The sequence below is a fragment of the Astatotilapia calliptera genome, chromosome 5 (assembly GCF_964374335.1).
Source record: "Astatotilapia calliptera chromosome 5, fAstCal68.1, whole genome shotgun sequence".
In the NCBI taxonomy this organism is placed as follows: Eukaryota; Metazoa; Chordata; class Actinopteri; order Cichliformes; family Cichlidae; genus Astatotilapia; species Astatotilapia calliptera.
Window position 1 is genome coordinate 13,420,482 of NC_137426.1, and position 24,348 is coordinate 13,444,829.

Consider the following 24,348-nt stretch of genomic DNA (forward strand, 5'->3'; position numbering starts at 1 on the left):
CCGAGACGTTAGGGACCCACACCCAGGTGTGATCAGCTTCTAGTGAGCCTGTGTCATTTCAGGTGGTGTGAAGACGGAAATAATGCCATTGCTACATGGAGGAAAAACTGGTGCACACAACACTTGTTGTGTAAAACTGTACACAAGCATTTAGAATCCAGATAAGTTTAAATTATGCACACACGCTTACATGCAATTTTGCTCTCCGTCCACGAGACCACTTCCAGAAATAGTCAGAGTGCAATCTGTCAGTGTCTTGTTGACTGGGTTCATGAAAACCACTTCAGCAGTTGTGCTTTGGTTCACGCTTGCCAGACTGGGAGTCTAAAAGACAAAGATTTTACAGTTCAAAAACTTTTGCATATGCAATATTTTTCCCAACCAAAAATTAGAAACCACAACACGTATATCACTTTCAGTTTATGCAACTTCTGCTATAAATATGACAGCCCACATCATACAACACCACAGATACAGGAGGTGCATGTTTTATACACAGTCATGCACATAGAAAAACACTCACTCTCTGACCATCGCGCATGATATCAGATAAAGGTTTGGGCACACTCACGTGTTCCATCCCGAAGGACAAATATGAAATTTGGTATACATTAAAGACTGCCAACTGTAATAATGTGACCTAACTCCTCATGTAGCAATCAGTTTCAGTTTAACTGTACCAGCTCCATGACCAATTACTTTTAAATACAAGACATGTCAACTGGCAGCGATGGTGCTTTTTGTTTTGTGCTAATTTAGCAAGTCTTTATTTCATTTCACATAATTATATTTATCATTAAAACAAGTACAGCAGGAGATAACAACAGCTGTGAGCTAATGTGTCAGTTGTTCTTCGAACAAAGCTACAGAATGATTACAGAGTGAGAGAGATGGTAGTTTTTTACTCACTGTGATGGAGATTGGAGGATCCAACAGAATGACATCATTCACTGCTAGGTAGACATTTTTCGGCTCCAGCTTATCTGTGACCATAGCTGAAATCTTCATGCTGTCAGAGTCCACCATGTGCTCATGGTACACCAAGAAGGGGACCAAGATAGGGATGGACAGATCTGGAGCAGACAGAGGGAGAGAATTATAGTTGTTGCAGTCTCTCATATGACCTGATCTCTCAATCTGTCTTTGAGGTATCTCTAATCTAAGAATAAACCCCACCCCACAAAAAACACTTCAGTCCTATTCAATTGACTCACCTTTCCCAGGCAGCAGTGTCTCTTCCTTTACCTCACTCTGGATGTTTTCAACCGGTGAGCCATTGTATCTCATGGCCTGGACGCTGATATTGATGGACACAGGCATGGCAGTGCTGCTCTCACTGTTCAGCACCAGCTTCAGACTCACGTCCTGACCGTCCTTTGGCTTGGATACCTGCAGCACCACAAATAGAGGAATAAGGTACAATTCCCTGTGCACCAGGTTTATTATGCACAATTCCTTAAAATATGATTAAAAAGATATGCTTAAAACAACAGCTTGTGAGATTTGAGTTTTCTTAATTTAGATAAGCACTTTGCTTTTAGGTAACAACGGTAATGGTCATCTCTTTTGAATAAGTTGTGGTTTTTGGGTGGTTTTTTGTTAAAATTGATTTACAGTAGAGACCATTAAGCACAGCCTTTGCTAGCCTTTGCTAATTTCAGCCAGTGGCTATAAACTATGAGTGATTTGTAATTAGACAGTATTCAGTGTGCTTCATGCACAAGATATAGTTAAAATGTAACGTTTTCATTCTCATTAAAGCACATACAGTAAAGACGAATGCAATCCTTAGTTCCAACAAAAACATTTGGCCCAATCACCACCACAGTTGTTAACATTAATGCTATTTGTGGGCCTCCTGATGACATTTCAAAAGAAAACTTGTCAGATGATGATCCTGCAAACAGCCAATCCACCAGTTATTCATCTAACTGGCTGCTCAGCTAGAGCAGGACAAGTGTGCTAAAATGGTCATACTGTAGACACTTGAGTATAGAACTGCATATAAGAGATAACACATTTCACATTGACAGTGCTTTTTTCAGTCCTTTTTATGGTTTTATGGGGTCTGGTGGATTGGATGAGCTTTTATTCATTAACTGTTTTGGTTAAATTATTAAAATTAATTTAAAAAGGCAACAGAGGTAACTTTTTGTTACATTTGTAATAATAAATTTTTTTAGAAAATCCAGACACCAAGTAAGTACTAAAATATATTTAAGATTCACTTAAATAGAAAAATAAAGAGATACAACAGGAACTCTGTGATGTACCTCTTTAAATTGGATGTTTATTTTTGGCTGTGGAACGATGCCCCCAGGAGATGTTCCATTGGTACTGTTTGTGGCCCCTTCATTGCCCATTGTCTCCTTATTTCTGGAGAGGGCATATTTAAATACGGTTCTCTCCTTCTCAGTGCCTGTGGGGATTGAAAATGTTGTTGAGTTCAAGATTCACAAATTAATTTTTATCAAATAATATCAAATGTTCAGACCATAATGAAATGAACCTTCTCATTACTGATGAAGTTTATTACATCTTCATCTGCAATATATTTTGCAAATTCCTATTACTCCATTAGGTTTATATAGTTGAATTTTGAAATTCCCAATAATACAAAATGTGACATAAATTATGAAATAATTCACAGAAATAACTTTAATCTGTCAAAAGTAATAATAAATAAAAAATTCCATAAATCTTAACCAATGAAAGTCAGACATTGCTTTTCAACCATGCTTCAACTGAATTATTTAAAAAATAAATGCATGAAACAGGCCTGGACAAAAATGATGGTACCCCTAGAAAAGAATGAAAATAATGTGACCAAAGGGACATGTATGTTAATCCAAAGTGTGTTCACTAATCAGCATCACAGGTGTCCACAATCTTGTAATCAGTCAGTGGGCCTATATATAGGACTCCAGGTAGTCACTGTGTTGTTTGGTGATATGGTGTGTACCACACTCAACATGGACCAGAGGAAGCAAAGGAAAGAGTTGTCTCAGGAGATTAGAAAGAAAATAATGTTAAAGGTAAAGGCTACAAGACCATCTCCAAGCAGCTAGATATTCCTGTGACTACAGTTGTACATGCCATTCAGCAATTTAAGATCCATGGGACTGTAGCCAACCTCCCTGGATGTGGCCACAGGAGGAAAATTGATGACAAATCAAAGAGACGGATAATTCGCATGGTAACAAAAGCCCAGAAAGACTTCTAAAAAGATCCAAGCTAAGATTCATTCTCAAAGAACATCAGTGTCAGATCGCACCATCTGTTGTTGTTTGAGCCGAAGTAGGCTACATGGGAGATGACCAAGGAGGACACCATGGTTGAAAACAAATCATAAAAAAGCCAGACTGGAATATGTCAAGTTTCTGGGAGAATGTCCTGTGGACAGATGAGACAAAAATTTAACTTTTTGCCAAGGCACATCAGCTCTATGTTCACAGACGGAAAAATGAAGCATATCAAGAAAAGAACACTGTCCCAACTTTGAAACATGGGGGAGGCTCGGTTATGTTCTGGGACTGCTTTGCTGCATCTGGCACAGGGTGTCTCGAATCTGTGCAGGGTACAATGAAATCTCAAGACTACTCGATTCTAGAGAGAAATGTGCTGGCCAGTGTCAGAAAGCTCACAGGTCATGGGTCTTACAACAGGACAATGACCAAAAACACACAAAAATGGCTAAGGGGAAAGCATTGGACTATTTTAAAGTGGCCTTCTATGAGCCCTGACCTCAATCCTATTGAGCACCTTTGAAAGGAGCTGAAACATGCAGTCTGGAAAAGGCGTCGTTCAAACTGGAAACAACTGGAGCAGTTTGCTCATGAGGAGTGGGCCAAAATACCTGCTGAGAGGTGCAGAAGTCTCATTGACAGTTACAGGAATCGTTTGATTGCAGTGATTGCCTCAAAAGGTTGTGCAACAAAATATTAAGCTGTGGGTACTATCATTTTTGTGTCCAGGCCTGTTTCATGCATTTTTTTTTTTTAATAAGTCAGTTGAAGCATACTTGAAAAGCAATGTCTGACTTTCATTGGTTAAGATATATAGAATTTTTATTTATTACTTCTTTTGTCAGATTAAAGTTCTTTCTGTGACCATTGTGAGTTTTTCTTTCATTGACTGAAGGGTACCAACAATTTTGTCCACGTGTGTATAGTTTCATAATATCAGGATGGCAATGGACGAAATGGTCAGCTCAAATCTTTGAGTTTGTCAGCTGAACTCACCTTCCTTGTACTTGTACTTGTCTGTGATGTCCAGCCTCGTGTTGGAGCCAACAGTCTTGGTGGAGATATTCTGTCCGACTGACTTGGTGTCAGAGAGCATTTTCGTCATTGTGCCATCAGCTTTACACTGAACACAAAAAAACTATTTAGAACACAAAACTAGACATAAAACATTTCTGCCAAAGACTTCCTTCTAAATGGGATATTCATGTATTCATAGAGTCGAGCTATGTATACTAACCAGCCAGTCAATGCAGTCCGCATTGACCTCAGCAAAGACAAATGGGACATCATATTTGAGATCAGTTTCTCCATCCAAGATGGCTTTGACTGGGGCTGGACCGCAGCAGTATACACCTGCATATGTAGAGCAGCTCATTCAGACAAAGTGTTCAAACGCAATACTTAGAAATTTATCTTATATTTACTATCAATAAATTAAAGTAATAAAACAAAGGAAGAAACAGTTTAGACAAGAAATTTCATACCGTCACTCTTTTCCTGTGGTGTTGGATCCACAACTTGCCACCCGTCATATTTTCCATCCTTTGCCAGGTCAGTTCGGGTCATCCAGCACTCTAACCAGACGTGGAAGTTCCTTAAACAGATACAGAACACAACATTCTGATGTTGGAGTGAGTGGAAACTCAACACTGGATTTAGAAAGTCCAGAACAGTCAACAGAGCTGGACTAAGTGACAGCATAAGGAAATTAAAGTGGTTGATCAAAAACTGGGGGGTTGTTGATGATTTTGACAAATTAATTTAAACATGGACAATTACAAAGAAAGAATAATATACCATCTTCAGCTGCACCAAAGAGTAAAACAGTTAAATGTGAATTATAAAATATTAGGGCTCTCTCTTATAAGTCCTTTTTATTAAATGATTTAATAACTGACAACATATTAATTTGTTCTGCCTTACTGAAACCTGGTTACAACAGGTTATATCATGTTAGCTTAAATGAGTCCACACCCCCTCCATCCCACTGTCAGAAACTTGAAACACAGGATGAGGAGGTAGAGTGACAACAATCTTCTACTTTTCTACTTCAATCTATTAATCAAATTAATCATAGACTTAGATGGAGTTTTAATTCATTTTGAAAGCCTAACTCTTGGCCTAGTCCACCATAACGGAAAAAATCAAAAGTCAGTTTTATGTTACTATCGATCTTCCTCCCGCCATCCTCCAGATATCATGGGAGGCCCCTGCAATAGCCTAGACCTACTGCAGCGTAACTAAGAGAGGATTCAGGGCCACCTGGTCCTTCCCTAACTACATGCTTAATAAAAAAGAAATGGTTTAAGTCTAATCTTAAAAATAGAGATGGTGTCTGTCTCCCAGTTCCAAACTAGGAACTGGTTTCACAGAACAGGGGCCTGAAAGCTGAGGACTCCCATTCTACTTTTAAATATTCCAGGAACCACAAGTAAATCAGCAGTGCAAAGTACAAATTAAATGAAAAGCCAGACCCTCCCCAGCCAAGACTCACAGACTTCATAGGTCCCTCAAACTGCCAGGCCTCTGGCTGAGGACCCGAGGTAAAGGACAAACAAATCTCACATGCAGGGTGAGTGGGGAAAAAAAAAAAAAAAATCTATATATCTATATATATATTAGGGGTGCAACGATACTCATATCGATATTGAACCGTTCAATACAGTGCTTTCGGTTCAGTACGCATATGTATCGAACAATACTAAATTTTAAATTAATTTTATCAACTTTTCTTCTGACGATGCTGTCTGTGTTGAGAGCTCAGTGGATCTGCGTTTGACTACTCTGTCTAGGCTGCACTGTCGAGCGCAGATCCACTGAGGCGCAGGTAAGCTAGCAAGACAGAAGCTAAGCTCTCCTTGCAACATGGCAAATTGAACCTCCCCCATCCTCATTCAGATCTGGCCTTTGGAACTATTTTGGTCTTCATGTGAAGTATGACCCTGAAGGTAAGCGCGTCATGGACAAAAGTAAAACAGTATGTCGGATGTGCCACGCAATGCTCAATTACATTGGTGGGAACTACTGCGTTAGCGCAGTTAGCTCGTTAACATGTTGACGCCGTCCAGCTGAAGCACGGGGCGATCCGTGGTAGCTCGTTAACGGAGATTTGCTGTGTTGTGGCGTTAACATCATTTCAGATCAACGCTGACAGCACTAGTGGGAACACAACAAATATGACTGCACATTTACACCGACATCATCCTAGTGCAAAGACAAGTGGAAGCAGACAAAAACAACAAGCACGCATGCTATAAACTTTACCTGAGTCATTTAGACAGCCTTTAGCACGTGATTCTCCTTATGGGGACCTGATATGTTTCATATGCTGCTGAGAATATACCCCAGAAGAAGCGTATAGTATAGCTTTTATTTTGGAAAGAGTCATTTCTCTGTAATAAACTCTCCAGTAATTTCTCGATCAGATAGATTTATTATTTTATTACTTTGTTGTTTCAGCAACATTAAATTTAAAAACTGTACTTTTGAGTTAAAATATATATTTATAATTTTAATAAATGACAAATTAAAAAGGCATGAACATTTTTTTGTATCGAAAAAATATCAAACCGTGACACCAAAGTATCGAACCGAACCGTGAATTTTGTGTATGTTGCACCCCTAATATATAGAGATAGATAGATAGATAGATAGATAGATAGATAGATAGATAGATAGATAGATAGATGTCTTACCAGACACTGTCCTTGGTCTCTTTCTCTCTCACTCCATAGTCAGCATGGTACACATCAATGGTGAGATTCTTGTTATTGTCATGAGCTGACTGGAAGTTGGTGATCACACGGCATGGGATGCCCAACAGACGCATTACTGGATCCCAAAAAACAAAGAAAACAGCCAAAAAAAGAAAAGAAGTGAATGAAGCATTTGTCAAATTGTACATTAGATTTTATTGTTAAATATCATTATTCTTAATGCTATGCCACTAGCTGGCCCAGTGATAGAAAGTTGTAAGTAAGGAAAAGACAGATGAGACCCCTGCATATCAGTAATATTATGAACTTCCAGAGAACATCTAGTATTATCCTACATTAGTACTTTGGTCTAGAAAATTGGCGGTTGTACTGTGAGTAAGGACTTGCAGAGTTAGTAAGTACCTGAACACATCACGCCAGCAAATACCCAGCACTGTCCATATTTGACTGATTGGCAGTTCATGTCATACCAGTGCTTGAGGATGGGATAGCTGCCAGACCAGTGAGTGGGTTCATTCCCACCCGAGTATGGACCTGACCACCGTCCCTCCACGACGCCATAGTCATCATTACTGTTGATCTGGAAGCAAAAAAGGAAAACAAAGTTCTCCTTCTTATATTGTGATTTATACAAGTGAGCTATGGTTTCCCTCAAAATGGTTATAAAACATTGATTAACAAAATGCCATAAACCATTCCTTCCTACATGTTACCTTGATTCCTTTTATATTTAAAGTATAATCCTTTAAATCACCCTTTTGCAGAAATGTTCTTTGCAAATAAAATACATCTGTACAGAACAGATGTATATTCATAAATATCCTACCATGGCGCTGACCACACGACTGACGTAGATGGGGTTACAGCGAGCAGAAACATCATTGGCTGCATTTGCCAGGTGTTTGGGGTTGACATCCAAGATCTTCAGACAAATCTTCACCATGTCTTCTTCAAACTGGGCAGGAAGAGAGCAGCTTATCTTAAACTACAGTGGTGTAAGTCATTCATACTTCATAGCAGAGCAAGTCTATTCATACTTATCGTCAAAAATTATCTACAGTAGTGTCAGATTGTATCTATGTGACTCACTGAGTCATTCTGTGTGAGTACATTCTTAAAATTTACCTGCAAGCAATTAGCAAACATAAATATATTTTTGCTTATGCAAAGGTTGATGGTGGTTACATCTTCTTTCTCTTGTGTTAAACATTTATCAAGAATCTTAAATTATTCTAGATACTGTATACACCCCTTTAAATTAACCAGTTTTATTTTGCTTTATAGAAGATAAAATATTATAGTGGTGTGAAGACAATGGTGTTTAAACCCTTAAAATAAAATATGCAGTAGCAATAAAATTTTAGCATTATTCAGTAGCTACCATTTTGAAAGATAAGATTGTGCCTTTTTAATATGGTGCTATTTGGTGTCTATTTATTAAACTCAGTGTCAAAAATCTAATAAACCTACACAAAGTGTGTTTGTATGTGTGTACTGGTTTTTCCTATCTTGGTGTAGACCAAAATCTAAAATGTACCATACTTGTGGGGCCCAACCAAAACCCAAGTCCCCATGAGTTTGAAGGCATTTTTCAGACTCAAAATGTGGTTTTAGTGTCAGGGTTACAATTGGGTTATGGTTAGGTTTAGGGGAAGGGTTAGGGTTAGGCATTCATTTTTGATGGTTAGGATTAGGGTAAGCGGCTAGGGAAAGCATTATGTCAATGAGACAACACCCGACATATGTATGTGTGTGTGTGTGTGTGTGTGTGTGTGCGCGCGCGCGTGTGTGGTGTATACCTGCCCAAAGTCCCAGGGAACAGATCTGATGTAGTTCTCACTTCCACTATAGATTATACCATGTTCATTCAACACATACTCCTGTCTCTGTGCCTCATCAGAGAGAGACACTGAATCATCTACAGTAAAAAGGACAGGGATAAATACTTAAGACATAAAGATCAATGGATAGTGTTTTTAAGGAAAACAACAGCAACAGATGAACAGTGTTGATGGACAGTTAGGCAAACTGGCAGCAGACAGAAAGATAACAAACCTACCAGGGCACCAGGGATTGAAGAGCACTACCAGAGTTGCCAACAAGGTTTCCTCGTTCCTATATCTGGCAGTTAAGTTGTACTTTCCGATTGGAGCGTCAGCTGGAGGGGTAATGGTCAAATTCAAGGAACCCGTTAGTGGGTAAGATCTCTTCTCAAGCTCCACCTTCCATACCGCCTTCGCTGACGGCGAACGGCTGATTTTGTCTGGAATACCAAAGCGTGACTTTGTCCCCAGGTTCTCGGATGGATGTTTTCCTGTTGAGAGGATTCACAGAGGTAATAGGTAACTAGAGATAAACAATACAATACAATCAAACCGTTTTAACCACCAAAGATGGACATTATGAAAACTATCCTTCTTAAACCCGCATTAATTCTAATGACCAGCAGGTGGTGACTGTTTAAAAAAGTGCAGTTGCAAAGAAGACTATGAGAAAACAGCAGTAAGTAAGCACTTTAATGGTTTATGGTCGCAGTCCCTATTTTCAAATTTTACTGAATGCAACATCATGTTCCTGTTACAACGTTGTTCTTCATTATCATCAGAAACAATGCTCTATGAGTGACAAGTCACTAGTGCAGGTGTGTGTCGTGTTTCTCAGTCCTTTTCCTTGACATGTCAGTCAGGTCAAGGCTTTAAAACACCACTGTCTATAAACTGGTGGAAACTGTCACACCAACTGGATCCATCTTTAACTTACCGTCTATGGTCCCTGACAGGACCTTCCATGTCCAAAAAAAGAATTTAATAAACATAAATCAGTACCTTAAAGATGCATCATTACTATTTTTTTAAATTATGCATTAAAAGGGGAAATGGGTTCAAAGTTGAGCACAGTCCAAGAATAAATCTATGGAGCTATAAATGAGCATTATAGGTTACCATTTGAAAGTTTAGCCATGTTTACTAAGATATTGACCACATATACATGTACAACACAGAACAAGTAAATGTGTCTCATTATAGACTTGCACCTCTCACTCTATGACAGCTGGGGTAAATATTAACTTTCAAACTTGTTAGAATTTGCATTATGTACTGTACTTCCATGCACATTTCAATCATGCCAGTCACTGCCTCCCTTTTTAATTTCATGCCAACAAAGACATTGCAACCAATGACTGAAAGCAAAAGAAAAACTCTGGTCACATCCAACTGTGCTAGTAGGTGAAAGCCTTTAAGAAGTAAAGCTTAGTTTATTTACAACAGAGCCTTTCCCCTTTGTGTTATGTCTAGCTTTCTCCTCACCCTTTCAATTGTCTGCTCCACCCTCATTGCTGTCACCTGACATAATTTCTCTTAATCTCTCTTTCTATTAATAAATATAAAACCTGCTCTCTGTTTGAAATATCTGGCTCCTGTGTTTAAGAGCTCTTTTTAAACTACACTAACACGCATGTATCTTTCATTTTTAATGGGTTTCACAAAGGTCTTGATAGACATCCATATTAAGAATTCCGAAACATTAATATTGCTGATAAAACAGAGAAAAAGAAGAAAATAGAGAAAACAGAAACAAGAAAAAAAACCCTCATAAAACACTGTTGATACATGGAAATCAATTTTCAAACAGTTCTTTTATTACTTCAATAAACAAAATCTATTAAAAGAAAGTTATATGCAATTTAAAAAACATCTTCATTGTATAACTACAGACCAACCTGTTTCTGCAGTGATGGTGAGCGGGTAAAGGTCAGGGTTGAAAGGTTGCGTCAGTTCAACTTTCACAGTGAACGGCTGACCTCTCCTCACAATCAGCTGATCCTTTGAGAGTTTTTTGGTGTGGTGTTCAGTGTTGTTGATCTCATAGTTGAGACCGACTCCTTTAAAAACTGGAAAAAATAAAAATATAACTGAAACAGACAAAATCAAAAGAATTGTGGCTAGTTTTCCAGGATACTGGAACCTTCATCCTGTTAATGTCTTTTGTGTGTGTCTGTGTGTGTTTTCCTTTCCCTTTTCTCTCCATATGTTTGCCTTAAATGTCAAATTAACTATTCCACACTTAAGGACTAAAGCCCACAGTGGTGATATGTTTACTCCATCTTTTCAAACTGTCAAGAATTGCACCTTTACTTTGACAAAGTTTACTTGCTGAGTTCAAATCTGAAAACCCCTTTCCTCCAACATGTCCTACTTTTTAGTTATGATGTTGATGCAAGAATTGGACAATTAGGATGACTGAACAGAAACAGCAACACATTTCAGCATTTAAGAAGTAAGTTTGGTCTTGAGATAAGAAAAGCCAGATGTTTCATTCTAAGGTTATTTATAGATGTCTGCTCAAGAAATGGATAAATGTAAGCACAATAATTTAATGGAGCTCAGAAGGTAAAGCAGGTCATCTAATCGGAGAGTTAGTGATTCAATCCCTGGCTGCTTCAGTCTGCCTGCCAAAGAACATTGGACAAGATTAAACCCCTAGTTGTTCTCTGATGTCTCCGTCAGAGTATAAATATTAGACAGAAAGTACTGAGGCATAAAAAAGTGCTTGTGTAATGTGTGTGAATGAGGCATGCTGTATAAAAATCAATCTGGCATACTGGTATTTAAACTGACTTGAACCTGGACCTAATTTTGTTTTACAGAACATATTTTGGATTTTCACGGTTGTGAGATAATGACCACAGGCACGCCGTTAGCTTTGTCTGGGTTTTGTTTTTTATTGTGATAAAGTTGAGCATATCACAAAAAAATCTTCACTTGCTTTAATCCAATGCATTTTTATTCCCCAGAAGCTTTTTTAAAGAAACTGCAAAGGTGACTGAAGTCATATCATCTATAAGCATTTTATGATATTGTATTTAATTTACCAGATAAAAACTGACACAGATGCAACCTTTTCTAAAAATCTCTTTTTTATTTTGCTTTTGCTTCTAACAAACCATGTGATATAATATTATGTAAATACATTTTATTATGTAAATAATACATCTTGTGTTAAAAAGAAAATGTAAATAACAATACATTCTTCATGCATACAATATATATAAGGTACGATATATTGTAAATGATGGTAAAATTCAGTTAATGTACATTCAAAAGTTGCTGTACTTACTTGACCGTCTGGTCTCCGATGACATCTTTCTAGACTTTCTGCAGCAGTTTAAGTACAGCGAGAAGCTCTCTGGAAGGCGCTGACCAGCACACTGACAGGATACGCTGAACCATGGTGGATTTTAAACCAACTCCTACACCCATCCCCATTTCACAAACTAGATTAACCAGCTAGACTAGCCATTTCCTGGTTGTTCAAAAGCTGCTTGCGCGTGCGCACGCATGCACACACACGCGCACACACACACACACACACACACACACACACACACACACACACACACACACACACACACACACACACACACAGGGTAAAGAATCTTACCAAAACCTGGATCGACTCCAGAAATTAATAACTTTTAAGCAAGATCAAACCGCACCCCTGGCAAAAAATAAATAAATCAAATTCCATTTAGCAATCAAAACTGAACCCATTGCATGACCTCACTGTCAGAGGTGTCATTATGGATCTGACGGTAATTTGTGGATTCCAGTTTGTGACTGCTAATGTGATTTAACCTGCAACGCATCCAAGCATCACACAATGAGCACAAACCTGGATTAGAACTTTACATGCTGCTTTATTTACTCTAAGTACAATATGCATCAGTTTAAAATAAATACTTGCTGATAATTCACAGGTAATTTAGTATAATACATTGCACTAATTATGTATGGAGGGTTTCATCCCAAGTCAAGCATCTTGTGACTGTATGTTAAGCAGAAGGAAGGAGGCCGGGAATAGTGAGTGCCAGAATCCCTATCAAGAATGAGACAACAAACATCCATAAGTACGTCAGAAAGAACTGATCACGTGCTTAGTGAATACATCAGGCAGCAGAAACCCAAGAAAGAAGATGAGCGAGAAGAAGAACCATTATGGATGGATAGATTGCATATACCAGATAGAAGAAGGGTGGAAGATGCTATCAAGTATGGCATTCATGGAATGCCATAACCAAGTAGCCGGCACAGTACAATGGAACATCTGTGCCAAGTATAGACTGGAAGTCCCAAGGTCAAAATGGCATACTAGGGTGGGTTGAGAATGTCCAAGCTAAGATCTTGTGGGTCTTCCAGATTCAGATGAACAAACTGGTAATGGCTAACCAATGAGAAATAGTAGTTGTGGACAGGCACAGGAAGATGGCCATAGGGACAGATGTAGCTATACCAAGTAATAGCAACATCAGGAAAAAGGAACATGAAAAGCTGAGAGAGGTGCTTGAGAAAATATGGAGGGTGAAGGCAACAGTGGTCCAGCAGTTTCCAGGAATGACATCTGAGATCTCTTTCCAGAAGAGGGCAGGATTAGGAATTAAAAATATATTGTGCAGGACTCTAAATTTGGGATTAAAAAATAATAGTCTACATCTATCTATATGGATAACTATCTATATATTCAACTATCTATATATTGTCTCTCTTACTTTTAGGCTTTCACTATGATACACAGGCTTCCTCAAGGGTGTTCTTGACTTGGTTAGATGTTTTTCTTAACCATGGAAATAATTCAGCATGCACTCTAGTTGTCTTACGTGGTCTTTCAAGCCTTTTGGTGTTGCTGAGGTAGTAAATACCATTAACTTGTTTTAACAACTGATTTGGGCAATTCTAAAGTTTCTGCTGTCTCTTTGTTAGATTTATTTGTGTTTTTCAGTCTGATCACCTCCATCACTTGCACTAACATCTCTTTGGGCCTCTTATTTAAAATTTAATTTGAATTACAGCAAAGAGCTTGCCGTGTTAGTCCATTTGATTTACCTTTGTTATCATTATTTATTTATTGATTTACTTTATTTTAAGCTATTGCAGACAGGACAGACATGACAGAGGGATAGGAAAGGGAGAAAGAAAGAAAGGGAGAGAAGACACAAAAAAAAAATCAGCTGGATTTAAATGAAAAGCAAAAAGAAAGTAGCACAATATACACAACACCACAGCAATAACCTAGATAAGTGTAAGTAACAGTAAATACTAAATATTGAATTTTATTGTGCAGCACGTAAGACCGACAGCACACAATGTGTGTGAGCGCGCTTGTATTCAGAAGGTTTCTCTATGTAACGATCGGCTGGAGGGAGTGGGGAGCCGTAGCCCTGCCCCCCAGAGTATGAAGCAGACACGGAGGAGATCCAGGCGTTTTTCGACGTTACAATCAGTATGTAAGCACACAGGTTTTAAAAATCACAAACTGTAATCCATAAAATGCAGTCTGGTCCATAATTATACTTTTGGTAGTGAGTTCATACAATGGGTTTGGTTTTTTTGTTAGCAGGATTACTCAAAACAATAGATGGATTTAGATGACAATCTTTGCAAAAGGTGGAGTTTGATCAAGTTTAAAAGTGATTAACTTCACCAGAGTAGGAACCAGGAAGCTTTGGGAAGACTATTTACCAATATAAAGAGAGTGACTGTGTTTGTGGGTGCTGCATCCTGGAACCTTTGGGCTTGGCAGAGCACGCAGCTGTAAGTGATGTGGCTTCCTGTAGAAGCAACAAGAAAAAAAATCATTAAAAGTTCTACAAAGGTGCATAACTTTCCATTTATCATTATCCTGAGATAACACCTTTTTGACGACGAGAATAAAAAACAAAAGAAAAAAAGCAGTTTGTTGTGAGCTTGGGCTTGAAGTAGCAGTTTACAGTTAGTTAGCACTGTGGATACGATCGAACTCGCTCACATATTTCGCTGAGGGAGACATCAACTGGACTGAATATGTTGAAAGACTGAGAGACTTTTTCTTAGCAAATGAATTCTTGATGAGGGGAAGGAAAGGCCAGTTCTTCTCAGTTCAGAACAAGGAAGTACAAGTTGATATGTAACCTAACTATGTCTTGGAATTGAATCAGCTTCAAAGATCTGGTAACACTGGTTCAAAATCATCGCTGCCTCATGGATTGATGAGGCAGTGTTGCTAATCCAACTTCATGCTCACTGTGTGATGTTTGCAGGCGTTTACTCTGTTTAAATGATGTTACAAGTAGTCTGTACATTTTTAAGTAAGCACACAGGTTTTAAAAATCACAAACTGTAATCCACAAATTGCAGTCATGTCCATAATCACACCTCAGTTAAGCCAGGGCCGTGCCAGCTCCAATCAACATCATGATAATCATGGTTCCCAATAGCTAGATGTCTTCAACGTCCTCCATTGAGAGTGTTGCCAGACACATAACCTGCTACTTCTCCCAGTTGTCCATCGTGTATCCAGCAACAAATGTCAATTGCGTTAAGAGACCAATTGATCAAATCCATAATTTCGTGATTTAGAGAACAAGACGGAGAGAGTTTCTGAGAGTTAGACAAGACTAGACAAGGACAAGAGAAGCCAAACAGGAGAGCCACACGAGAGTTATTCAGGCAGCTAATTGTGATTAGTGTGCAACGACTTATGAGATGAATTTGCGAATTCTGAACACATTTTAATCACCACTATATCACTGATGAATGTTACTTTTAACAATAATTAATTAACTCAACAAAACATACCTTTCAGCTTTTCATGTGTTTTGAAACTGGGTTTTTGGAGACCTGGAATGTAAATAATATAACTTTGATAAAATATGGCAACTTTGTGTTGTGCTGGGAATTTTTGACCATTCTTCCAGAAGCACATTTGTGAGGTCAGACACTGATGTTGGACCAGAATGCCTGCCTCACAAGTTCTACTCTAATCCAAAACTGTAGTATTGGGTTGATGTCAGGACTAATACAAGCCAAACTTGCTCATCCATGTCTTTAAGGACCTTACTGTGTGCACTGGTGTCCAGCCGTGCTGGAAAAGGAAGGGACCATCCAAACTGTGGCAGGTCATTTCATAACCACAAGGAATTTGATATGAAATGAAATTGTTGCACGATATCGTCCAAAATGTCTTGGTATGCTGAAGAATTATAAGTTCATTTTGACCGGAACTAAGAGGGCGATCCTAACTCCCTGCTCTACCACACTTTACACTTGGCACAAAGCAGTCAGACAAGTACCCATCTCCTGACAACTGCCAAACCCAGACTCATCCATTGGATTGCAAAATAGAGAAACAGGATTTGTCACTCCAGAGAACACTGAGTCCATTGGTGGCATGTTAATTTTTATATCTGTGGCCATGGAAGTGATTGGAAGACTTGAATTCAATGATTTGAATATATGATTAAATAGATTTGACAATATGGTGTATTTTGGACCATTTCTCACAAGAGGTCTCAGTTTTGAAGGGTGCCTCCTCCAGACTTCATGTTTCAGCTCCTTCCATAGATGTTTAACAGGATTTAAATTAGGGCTCATAAAATGCCACTTCAGAATAGTCCAATGTTTTACTCTAAGCCACATAATCCATGTAAGGACTCCTCCCTCTTAATTGTTTTTCTGCGTGCACACATTTTTTTTATATGTACCCCACCCACATAGACACATAAACCCATCATTCCTCACATAGGCACCAAAGGAAAAAAAAATAGGAAACAACAACAACAGAAACACTCCTAAATGCACAGATACGCTAGCTGTCCTGCTGAATGAGGGCTTTGGCTTTCTGCAGGTTGTGATCGACTGCATCATCTACAAACTGAATCCAGGTCAGCTTTGACTCCACTCACACATGACTGGATCTGGAAGGGTTGTGACAATGATAAACAATTTATTTTCATATCACTTATAGAAAGAAACCACCGTGCCAAACATGGACATGAACTAATAATATTCAGGTTTAATCTAACCCAGAAAAATGCAACAGAAAATGATCAGGTATGATCAGATGTTCAGATGCTCCACCCACGTGTTTTTGAATGCTTACTCTGGACTGCACATACAGCACCTGCCGATTGTTCTCTGACCTGCATTAGTTGAATTTCATCTTCTTTCATCATTGAGTACGTTGCTGAATGTGTGCTGGCCCTCAGGTTGTTGTTTGTTCTTTCTTTCTTTCTTTCTTTCTTTCTTTCTTTCTTTCTTTCTTTCTTTCTTTCTTTCTTTCTTTCTTTCTTTCTTTCTTTTTTTAAATCTAATTCACACATATTTCTAATTAAATGTGGAATATTTGATTGGTTTTGATGAAACAGGTTATGATAATGATACACACAGGTGTGGTTAAACTGGGAGAACAACATCGCCACCTGCCTTTTTAACTGTAATACTGCTACAGCTGCTGCCACAATTGAATGTAAAGACATGTTGACATGCTGAAGCATACCAAGCATAAGTTTATTTTGACCAGAACTAAGAGGGTGATCCTAACTCCCTGCTCTACCACACTTTACACTTGGCACAAAGCAGTCAGACGAGTACCCTTCTCCGACAACTGCCAAACCCAGACTTGTCCATTGGATTGCAAAATGGAGAAACAGGATTTGTCACTCCAGAGCAGTGGCGGTCCCAGCCTGTTTGGCGCCCTGGGCGAGCGTCAAAGGTGTGAGCCTTTTTTGACGTTACACTGTGCGCCACGTTATTGTTTCGGTGAAATGAATTTCTACAATACTGTTACTGTTAATTGTACTCTCTGCAGTGTTTAAATGCTTACATATACACACAGTTACTGTCCCTCCACACATACGACTCGGTTCTGCTTCTATGTCCCATCCTTGTTTACTATTTCCCACCGAGGCTTCTAGACTTCTGATTGGCCAACATTTCTGCACGGTTAGGAATATATCGCCACCTGTTGCTTTGGCATGTTCCTAGCAGCGTTTTCCTTCATTTCTGCGTTTACGTGTGGACGGGATTGTTTCTTTTAAACGAAAACGGAAAATCTCCGTTTTCAAAAATACCCGTGTAGCCCAAGGTGTATTTCTAGGATTTCGCACAACCCAGGATTCAAATCATGAATAGATAATGGGCTTGGATTCAGATATCTACTGATACCAGTGTTAAATAATAAAGCTGTACTTGAATGTGAGGTAAAAACTGGAAATCAATCTATTTATGTAAGGCAACATCAGTTTAGGCATAAACATAGCTTTCTTAATTTTTTGCAATATAATTGGACAAATAAATACATTCAAGAATATTATTCACTGCATTTGTATAGTATAAGTTTAGTATAAAATTAGAAATGACTTTACTGCAGTACAGACTTCTTAGCTGTTCCCTTTATGTGTTATTACAGCGGATCATCTGCCTCCATCTAACCCTATCGCCAGCATCCTCCTCTGTCACACCAACCGTCTACATGTCTAATTATATGGTCTAAATGGTCTAATTTTATATGTAGATTGAATTTTTTCCTCTTGCTTTAGTCAATTTATCAATCATACTGAAGAAGCTTTATATATACTTGAACCTGTCTGACTTATTGAACCTTTCATGACATCTCCATATTTTACAACTAATAAAAGGAAATTTTAAATAGTTGTAATTCTGTGTTTGAACAATTGTAATATCATTTACTCATTTTAATGGCTTCAAAATAAAATCCAATCAAAATTTGTTGTACCAGAACTTGAAATTATCAGAACTGGTTATTATGAATTATCAATTCATAAAAAAGTACTTTTGGCCCATGTGATTGCTCTTAAATCTTCACTTAAATTAAATTAATTAGTTAGTTTTTTTTCTTAATGATCAAAATGTTATGTTTACTTGTAAAGATTGTTTCAGTGTATTTTGATCACATAAACAATATACAGAAAGTTATTTAGGAGAATAAAATACTACACAAAATAAAGAATTTATTTATTTATTTATTGCTGTTCTAGGTGTGCTTCCATCTTGGTCAGGTCTCTCTTGAAAAAGAGATTTCAATTTAGTGTCCACATTTTAAGAGAGAAATGACAACTAATACTCATTTTATTTATATATTCGGGGAGGGGGGAGGATCTACGCAGTGCAAATAGAACAGACTGGTGTAGTTCTTCAGTTTACTTCTCAGCCACAGGGAGGCACCTAATAAACACTTAAGAGCTCCAGTTCCTTTGGGAGATGACAAGCCTGTCTGACAGCAAATATTACTGTTGTATTGTTGCAGTGTGTGTGTGTGTGTGTGTGTGTGTGTGTGTGTGTGTGTGTGTGTGTGTGTGTGTGTCTGTCTGTCTGTCTGTCTGTTTTTCAGTTTGCTGTCTGTATATCAGGTTTAGCCACATTCTTTATGTTATGCAAACTTTAGTTTTGACATTAGCATTGCTGTAAGTAACAGCTTAAAACAGTAGTGTGAGCTTTTATAACAGTGTACATGGTGCCAATGATGACATATAATACAAATAAATTAGACATTTTTGTGAAACAGCAATGATGCACTTTCTGTCCAGAAGCACAAGCCTGTGGTGCGAGGTCACACCTGAACAGATCTGCATCCAACAGTGCTTTAACCATTAATGCAATTAAACAAAACAAACAAAAACAGTGATTATAATAAACCAGTAATAGTATAATTAGTGCTTTTTACACATGAAACACAACAACAGCTGTCTAAAGGCACTTTACATTATAAGGTAAAGACCCCACAATGATACAGACAATTTAACACAGTAGTCTGTTTGGATAGACTCCCTTTTGGAGCCAGTCTCAAAAAAGTTTCTTCTGGAAAATCACTAAATGAAAGTAAAGAAAAAAACATCTCTTATTAATCTCTTATCACATTGCTTTTTAAAGCTACTAAAGTATTTTTAGAGTTACTTTTTACGGATTTACTCATTGAAATTGAAATGTCCCATCCTTAATGGATAAACATGGACACTGGTGGACATTAAAACACTAAATACCCAATTACATTCAAATGCACGTCCATCAGGAGTGACACATTTTTTTGTTTTTGTTTATAAGCCTTTATCCTTCTAACACATGAGAAGATGATGATCGCGTCAGAGTAAATTCTGCTTCTCATCAATACATTCTCATTGGGAAAAATTAACATACCAAATATAGTTATTTATGTATTATTTGCTTAAAGTACTGCTAAACCCAAGAACAGCCTCAAGCAGCTGCTGGCATAACTGTAGACTTTTACTTTATATTTCTGTATATTATATTATATATTTATCTTTATATTTAGCATTAAACCAAGTAAAACAGGAGATACCAGCAGCAATGAGCTTATGTGACAGCTATGTGATGGAGATTGGAGGATCCAACAGAATGACATCATTCACTGCTAGGTACACATTTTTCGGCTCCAGCTTATCTGTGACCATAGCTGAAATCTTCATGCTCTCACAGTCCACCATGTGCTCATGGTACACCAAGAAGGGGAATAAAAAAGGGATGGACAGATCTGGGGCAGATAGAGAGAGAGGTTCATAATTGTTGCTGTGTCTCATATGACCTACAGATGGATTCATTTTCACGTTTCACTGTCAATCTGGTATTGAGCTATGTCTAGTCTAAGAATTAAACAAAGTACTTGTGTCCAGAGACCCACCTTTCCCAGGCAGCAGTGTCCCTTCCTTCACCTCACTCTGGATGTTTTCAACCGGTGAGCCATTGTATCTCATGGCCTGGACGCTGATTTTGATGGACACAGGCCTGGCAGTGCTGCTCTCACTGTTCAGCACCAGCTTCAGACTCACGTCCTGACCGTCCTTTGGCTTGGATACCTGCAGCACCACAAATAGTGTAATAAGGTATGAGTTCTTGTGTACCAGGTGTAATATGCATCATGTTTAGCTTCAGATTTTTTAGATTTTTTGTAGGTAATGTCCATTGTTTGTTTTTTTTCCAAAAATTAAAGTCCGACTAAGTTGTGTGTGTGTGTGTGTGTGTGTGTGTGTGTGTGTGTGTGTGTGTGTGTGTGTGTGTGTGTGTGTGTGTGTGTGTGTGTTTTTGTTTATTCAAACTGCATTTAATATAAAGAGCATGAAACACAGCTAGTTTATAGCCTTTGGCTATTAATGGTCTGGGGTTCATAATCAGACTGTGATCAGTGTGTTTCATGCCTTTTGTATGCACAAGAAAAAATTACAAAATACAGTTTTACCATCACAGCTGTTAGCAAGGTTTGATGTCATCTTCAGCTGCAGTACAGCTCATATCCAGTTTACTTTTATTGTTTCATACAGTGTGTGTGTTTACATTACTCAGACATGAAAAGCTCTACTTTAAAGTATAAAAAGCGATTGATGATTTTATTTCCTAAGAGTCAAACATGACTGTATGATTCTCAAACTACATATATGAGGGAGAACATTTCAAACTGACATGGTGGATTGGATGAGCTTTTATTCGTTAACTGATTTGGTTAACTTATTCAAAATAAAGTAAAAAAGGTCTATGTCTAACAGTTAGACATAAAATTCACACTTTGAGAGAAAAGTAAATATTAAAATACTAATGAAGTGATACAACAGGAACTCTGAAATGTGTGTGTGTGTGTGTGTGTGTGTGTGTGTGTGTGTGTGTGTGTGTGTGTGTGTGTGTGTGTGTGTGTGTGTGTGTGTGTGTGTATAAGCCATATGAGCTTGTGTCATCTTACCAGACACTGTCCTTGGTCTCGTTCTCTCTGACCCCATAGTCAGCATGGTACACATCAATGATCAGATTCTTGTTGCTGTCATGAGCTGACTGATAGTTGGTGACCACACGGCATGGGATGCCCAACAGACGCATTACTGGAACCACAAACACAAAGAAAAAAAAGTCAATGAGAAATTTCTCAAATTGCACATTAGTTTTTCATTTTATTTTTAAATGTTGTTGTTCTTATTGTTAAGCCACTAGCTGGGGTTGCACTCCCCCAGTGATGGAAAGTGTCAGGAAAAGACAGATGACAGAACCACATATAACCACATGTGGTTATTTTAGTTGTTTTTGTACTCCAATTTGCACTAAGCACTGCGGCCATTCTCTTCTGACCTCTTAAAACAGGGCATTTTCTCCCAGAAACTGGTGCTCACTGGATATTATCTGTTTTGCTGACCATTTTCTATAAAACAGAGATGTTTGTGTGTGAAAATCCCAATAGATCAGCAGTTTGTGGGATACTCAAACCAGCGATTCTGGCATCATCAACCATCTCACTTCAAGTCATCATCTTTCCTTCCTCATTCTGATGATTCATTTTGAACTACCATGTCTGCTTTTCTATGTCTGCATGCCTAAATCAATTTAGTTGCTGCCATGTGATTGGCTGCTTAGATATCTGCATTAACGAACAGTCTATCAGATGTACCCAGCAAAGTAACCGTTTAGTGCATGTAGAACTAGAACCCTGTCCGGCCATAATGGAGTTTGTGTTACTGAGCATGTATATATACCTGAACACATCACGCCAGCAAATACCCAGCACTGTCCATATTTGACTGGGTGGCAGCCGATGTTGTGCCAGCGCTTCAGGATGTGATAGCTGCCAGACCAGTGAGAGGGTTCATCCCCACCCCAAAATGGACCTGCCCACCGTCCCCCCAGGAAGCCATATTCATCTCCACTGTTGATCTGGAAGAAAAAAGGAATGCAAAGTTCTCTCTCATAATGTGATTTATACATGTGAGCATTGTCCCCTCTCAAAATGACTGTGAACCATTAGTTAACAGCAAGCTATATTTCCTATATAATGAAAACAGGACCATTTATGTTTGTTGGCTTCTTTGGCCAGCTCTCAATTTGTCGTATAAATAATACTGGAAGAGCTGTTCTTCTGGTTTGCCAAGCTGCTCACCGTAAAATAAACTAATGAATGAAAAAATTAAAATGTACTTCCAACAACTTGTTATAAATTATGTCAAAATATATAAATTAGGGAAAAATACATACATCTTCCTTCCTTCTTATTTATCCCTTCTATCTTCACATCTTACTTATTTTCTTCCTTCCTTTAATTTACTCTACTTCTAACTCCCTTTTTCATTTTTCATTTCCTTCCTTCTTTCTATACTTTTTAATTATTCCTTCATTTTATATTGCGTTCGTATTTTACCCTAATGCCTTATATTTTATGTTAAACACTTCAAATCACCTTCTTGCAGAAATGTTCTAGGCAAATGACACACGGAGCATATATCCTACCATGGCGCTGACCACACGGCTGAGATAGATGGGGTTACAGTGAGCAGAAGCATCCTTAGCTGGGTTTTCCAGGTGCTTTGGGTTGACATCTAAGATCTTCAGACAAATCTTTGCCATGTCCTCTTCAAACTGGACAGGAAGAGAGCAGCTTATCTTAAACTGCAGGGTTGTAGGTTATTACATAGAAGATTATTATCATGATTTTAAAAAAAATATTTATACCTGCCCAAAGTCCCAGTGAATAGATATGAGGTAGTCTCCACTTCCTTTGTAGATTATGCCATGTTCATTCATCACATACTCCTGTGTCTCTGCCTCATCACAGATAGACACTGAATCATCTAAAGAGAGACAGGGATCTGGGTAAAAACATGAGACAAGCAGATCAGTGATTGGTAGTTGTTGTTTTTTTTGGGTTTTTTTTAATGAAAACCCATCAACAGATGAACAGTGTTGATGGACAGTTAGTCAAACAGGTGGGCAGACAAAAAGATAACAAACCTACCAGGACACCAGGGATTGAAGAGCACTACCAGATTTGCCAACAGTGTTTCCTCGTCCCTATATCTGGTAGTTAAGTTGTACTCTCCGATTGGAGCGTCAGCTGGAGGGGTAATGGTCAAATTTAAGGAGCCTGTTAGTGGATAGGATCTCTTCTCCAGCTCCACCTTCCACACTGCCTCTGCTGACGGTGAACGCTGGATTTTGTCAGGGATACCAAAGCATGACTTTGTCCCGAGGTCCTCAGATGGATTTTCTCCTGTAGAGAGGATTCACAGAGATCAATAACATAACAATACAATACCTTCAAGCTACTAATTTTAACCAAAGAGTCTACATGAAAGATGTAAAGAAGAAAAACTGAGTTATATCTGCATTATTTCTAATGGCCAGCAGGGGGCAACTGCTTAAAAAAAAGTGGAGTTGCAAAGAACAGTATAAGAAAACAGCAATAAGTAAACACTTTTCTAATGAGTTTATACTCTCAGTTCCTATGTTCAAGTTTTACTGAATCCAACAAAATGTTCCTGTTATACGTTTTTTCTTCATTATCGTCAAAAACAATGATAAGCTAGATATGTTTGAGGGTGGATCTGCTCTGTGATTGACAAGTCCCTATTAGAAAAGTACGGTTCCTCAGTCAGTTCCCTTGACATGTTAGACAAATCAGGGCTTTAAAACAGTGGTCCATAAACTGGTCAAAGATGTCACACCGGCCGGGTCCAACAAGCAGCCTGGGATCATCTTGAGAGAGAACAGAACAAAAGGCAGCCAAAACCCAAAGAAGAGGTTTGAATGCTCTTCAGAAAACCTGGAAAACTAATATTGAAGACTATT

The 24,348-nt window shown here is 38.3% G+C and overlaps 1 protein-coding gene across 1 annotated transcript in view; it reads right to left on the reverse strand.

The window, feature by feature from the left end:
- LOC113022178 (protein-glutamine gamma-glutamyltransferase E-like) overlaps window positions 1–24,348 on the reverse strand; it is a 28,266-nt gene that overhangs the window by 591 nt on the left and 3,327 nt on the right. The window contains exons 5-26 of the mRNA XM_026167314.2: window positions 23,516–23,770; window positions 23,233–23,369; window positions 23,011–23,139; window positions 22,263–22,440; window positions 21,482–21,617; window positions 20,580–20,606; window positions 20,432–20,514; window positions 20,146–20,284; window positions 12,080–12,201; window positions 10,683–10,853; window positions 9,021–9,275; window positions 8,761–8,879; window positions 7,788–7,916; window positions 7,364–7,541; window positions 6,941–7,076; window positions 4,730–4,839; window positions 4,483–4,598; window positions 4,242–4,368; window positions 2,274–2,419; window positions 1,215–1,389; window positions 910–1,073; window positions 191–324 (exon numbers count right to left, since the gene is read on the reverse strand). Coding sequence (XP_026023099.2) covers window positions 191–324; window positions 910–1,073; window positions 1,215–1,389; window positions 2,274–2,419; window positions 4,242–4,368; window positions 4,483–4,598; window positions 4,730–4,839; window positions 6,941–7,076; window positions 7,364–7,541; window positions 7,788–7,916; window positions 8,761–8,879; window positions 9,021–9,275; window positions 10,683–10,853; window positions 12,080–12,201; window positions 20,146–20,284; window positions 20,432–20,514; window positions 20,580–20,606; window positions 21,482–21,617; window positions 22,263–22,440; window positions 23,011–23,139; window positions 23,233–23,369; window positions 23,516–23,770 — 3,166 coding nt within the window. The remainder of the gene's footprint in view (window positions 1–190; window positions 325–909; window positions 1,074–1,214; window positions 1,390–2,273; window positions 2,420–4,241; window positions 4,369–4,482; window positions 4,599–4,729; window positions 4,840–6,940; window positions 7,077–7,363; window positions 7,542–7,787; window positions 7,917–8,760; window positions 8,880–9,020; window positions 9,276–10,682; window positions 10,854–12,079; window positions 12,202–20,145; window positions 20,285–20,431; window positions 20,515–20,579; window positions 20,607–21,481; window positions 21,618–22,262; window positions 22,441–23,010; window positions 23,140–23,232; window positions 23,370–23,515; window positions 23,771–24,348) is intronic.